Source organism: Aphis gossypii, unplaced genomic scaffold (genome assembly GCF_020184175.1).
Source record: "Aphis gossypii isolate Hap1 unplaced genomic scaffold, ASM2018417v2 Contig00254, whole genome shotgun sequence".
In the NCBI taxonomy this organism is placed as follows: domain Eukaryota; kingdom Metazoa; phylum Arthropoda; class Insecta; order Hemiptera; family Aphididae; genus Aphis; species Aphis gossypii.
The window spans coordinates 26,312-30,516 of record NW_026083043.1 but is presented as its reverse complement, the minus strand read 5'-3'; the positions used below and the strand labels follow the sequence as shown (position 1 = coordinate 30,516).

Sequence of the window (4,205 nt, the reverse complement as noted above, 5' to 3'; positions counted from 1 at the left end):
ACTTTATACTGATATGTATAAGGAATATGGTTAAATTGTATATTTTTTTTTTTAAACAAATCAGTGAGTATATTTTAACTGAATTAAACTTTATAATACTTTTAAGAAAAATAGAAAATGATATAATTATAACAACGAAATAAAAAATGTAATACTTTTAACAGTTTTAAAAATGTAAATTAATTTAAATAAGTCTTCATTTCATTTAGGAAAATATCATGTCTAATCTAAATGCATATTATGTGAAAAAAAAATATATATAAAACTATTTATCTTTCCTAAGTGTTTCTAATATATTTGTTGCTGTTAAAACTAATGTCTAGTGCAACTGCTTTTCTCATTTCAATTTGCAACATTTGCTCCATATACATTTGATAGTCAATTTCAGTTTTCTCTGAAAAACATTAATTTTTCAAAAAATAATTAAATAATCAACACACAAATACTAACTAAAAATTAAAAAAAAAACATCATTAGTAAATGTTAGTTAAGTATATATTATTTTAATTGATAATTTATATTTACATTTTGGGACTGCCGTATGAATTATACTCACTTTTACCTTGTTTAGTTTTTTTTCTTAAAATGTTTTCTTGTTCGTTCATCTAGAAAGATTATAATAATATATTAATTGATTATAATTTAATTAATGTATTAAAATAATTTTATACCTCTGGGAAATCAAAAACCAATACATTTTCTGGCACTGGTTCACAAATATCTTCAATATTTTGGCTAGAATGACTTATATCCTATAAATCATAACAATTATTAAAAAAAAAAAAAAATACACAATCATGTTATTATTGTATGGTTACCGGTTGTGGAGAATTATTTGGTGTATCATTTTCAATTCCATCTTCAAGATTTAAAATAAAAACCTAGGTAAAATAAACGATGTTGGTAACAATATATTTTAATTAAAAAATAATTTAAAATAAAAATGACATTACTTCACTATCTATCTGAATTACTGGATTAATTACTTCGGCTTGTTGGTTGCATATGTTTATTACCTAAACATTAAATTTGATTCAATTAAAAATACTTAAATATATATATACTTATAGGCATATGCCAATAGGATTCATCTGTTACTTTTTTTTTAACGCAAGGTGAACCAAATTCATGTACTCTTTTGTGTCCTTCAATCATAATTTCTCCGATAATACCAACTATTCTTTCTTCCAATTCGGATAATTTTTCTTTTGATGCTTCTCCTCCCCCGGTAGCTCTATAAGATCTTATTTTTGCAGCCTTTTCTTTAACGTTTCTCTTCAAGTCTGACCATGTCTTAACAAAATTAAATTCATATAAAAATTAAATGAAAACAATATAAAATAAAGTAAAATACAAATAATATTAGGTACTAACTCGTTTCCAGTCATCGACACTTTTCCCTTTTGGGCCAGTTGAACATGACTCAAGTTCAGAAATTATACTTTTCCATTTTTTAATAGAGTCGTCAAAACTAAAATCAGCACCAAATTTGCATGAAACTAATCGGGGATTGTTTTCTAATAGTGAGACTAGTAACACTTTCTGTTCGTCGGTAACTTTCTTCTGTCTTTTTTTATCCTAGAATATAGTTGGTATGAAAAATTAATTTGAAATTAGTTAATAGTATAGTTAAGTCAATATTAAGAACATTATACGCTATGTAATAAAGGTGTTTAAAACCAATGTATTTAACTCTAAAAGATAATAGGGAAAAACATATTAACTTAATTCGATTAAAAATGAGTTAGACTTAGTTCACCCATTTGGTCTCTTTTTTTAGCTATTATAATCACTTTTTTCAACATAAATATAAATAATATAATGTTTGAGATGTAAATGAAATAATTATTTTAATAATAATCAAATAGTAGGTACTTCTGTTACATTGTAAATGTAATAAACATTTTTTATATTGTTATGAACTTCTTTGTTGGTAAACATTGAATAGGTAATAGTATAGTAATAGTATGGCAGTACCTACATTCATCTTATAAATTTTCATTTACTCATTGAACTCTAATTGGTCACTATTTTACAAAAAAAAGTTTCTAGAGTAGGTACTTAATTTAAATTATAGCTACACTAAGAGCATTGAAATTTGTTAATTAATTTTTAATATAACTAATAAACAATAAATAAATATTTTGTCAAAAATGTATCTAAATCCTTCTTATTACACAGTAGCTATAGTAATTTAATTTATTATTCAAAATTTCAGTTATAGATACTAAAATAAATAATACTTACATAGAAAGTAGAAACAAGATTTTCACTTTAAGTATCATTTTTAAAATTAACTGGAAATAATTAAGCCCTAAGTTGTTAGTTGTTACTAGTTGTTACTTTAATTCTTTATGTTATTAAGATAATTAGACAATTAATTAACAAGTAAGTTGAAAATTTGAAATGTTTGCGGTTAATATCCAACTATGTGAGTTTTGAAAGAATAGCATACTTATATAGATAATACTAGGTAGGTATAACCTTAATATTGTATACTCTATAGATACTATTTTATAATGTATATAAAAAAGTAAAAATGTGTTTAAAATGCATTGATTATATTATTACAAACATGAAACAGTTCATATTTTGATTAGTTATTCATATTACATATTTTATGTAAGGGCCCCTAAAAAAATGCTCTAGGCGGCTGGTGGATACTGGGTATGATCATACTTAATATACAATTATTTTATATTATGCTAATACATGTAAGATTTTAAACAAATTGTAATAGGAATAAATATAATATAAAATTATAGACACTAAATACCCATCAAACAAATTGAATGTACAATAATTTAAATACTAGTTAGATATTACCATACTTTTACTTACCATGATGTATTTTGTACTTGTCTTTGGACTATGCTTGAAATAAAATGTATATATTTTATGAATTTAATATTTATGATTTGATATTCACTGTTATCAGTTATCAACTATCAGTTATAACTTAAAACTTATAAATAGAAAATTTGGGAACGTCGCGCGCGACTTCACAATCATATATTCATAAACACGGTATAGATGGTAACTTGTATTCTATATCCGTGGTATAACCTCAATCAAGTTATTAACCGAAAAATGTATACAATTTATAACGCGCACCATAATTTCATAACGCGCACCACTGAAATAACACATTTATATAACCCGAGTCGGTACTACTGTAAGGTGTTATTTATTTTATCACTGTGTTATGTAATGTGTTATCGTAACGTTAATTGTCGATATTTACCACATCTCAATACTAGGTACCCAGGCCCGGATTGGGCCGGCTAGCTACCGCGCTAAGGTTATTATGATACATGGGCCGCTTGCTAAAATATCTAGCTAATTTTAAAACTGGTTTTTTAACATAAAAATAATACGATGCTACGTTATCTGTGATAAGGAGGTCGCCGTTACTATTCTGTGTCTTTATTATCTATCTATAAACATTATTACTCTATGGCATAGACTTGCAACGTGCTCTGATACTTATATTAAATATAATATATAAATTACTAGATACCATAGCCAACAATAACCTAAACATTGGGGGTGCAACAGACACTTTTTATGATAGGGATATAAAAAATATTACTATAATCGGATTCTAAAAGTGAATAGGAGATTAAGTACAGATTTTCTTAACATATTAACATAAATCATCATCAGCGGCGGAGCGACGTGAGAATGCTGTACGCATTGACAATAGTACATTATAACAAGTTATACTATGTGGCGGCATCGTTCAGGGTCAAAGACAGATCATCGCACGTATGCTTGTCACCCGATATAAAATATTATAGTGGCACACAATTACCACCCGATAGAATGATATGAACATTGTTTGACGCACGACGTTGTGCGGATAACGCAGAGGCGTGGGAAGAGGCGGATGCAGGTGACGCTGACCATCAGGGACCTGAAGGTACCGCGGGAGTCCCTGGATGATATATAAGGGACCCAGAATAAGCACATTTAAGACGTGATTTACCAGAGTTAGAGCGAGCACCTTCACGTCACTTAGTTCAATATTTATGTCTCCTGGACTTAGAATATTTTTCCAATAAAAAACACTTAGAAAATATTTCATCTGCATTCACATTTATTTCAAATCCACATCATTACGGTTGCTCATACGTGGCATGCTTCAGCATTATAGTCGCCCAATTCAGAATACAACGCGAATTACTACCGGCCGTATTCCCATA

The 4,205-nt window shown here is 27.5% G+C and overlaps 1 protein-coding gene across 2 annotated transcripts; it reads right to left on the bottom strand.

Moving 5' to 3' along the window:
- On the bottom strand, positions 1-2,921 carry LOC126553522 (uncharacterized). 2 transcript variants are annotated; one of them, XM_050208670.1, is made up of 7 exons: positions 2,842-2,921; positions 1,375-1,578; positions 1,099-1,293; positions 954-1,016; positions 819-881; positions 557-605; positions 1-394 (listed from the first exon to the last, which is right to left on the bottom strand). In XM_050208670.1, the coding sequence occupies exons 1-7, from the start codon at positions 2,842-2,844 to the stop codon at positions 279-281; spliced, it is 693 nt and encodes a 230-aa protein (XP_050064627.1). In that variant the 5' UTR covers positions 2,845-2,921; the 3' UTR covers positions 1-278. The 2 variants fall into 2 exon arrangements, with proteins under 2 accessions (XP_050064627.1, XP_050064628.1); XM_050208671.1 differs by having other exon boundaries at positions 563-605.
- Between the last annotated feature and the right edge of the window lie 1,284 nt (positions 2,922-4,205).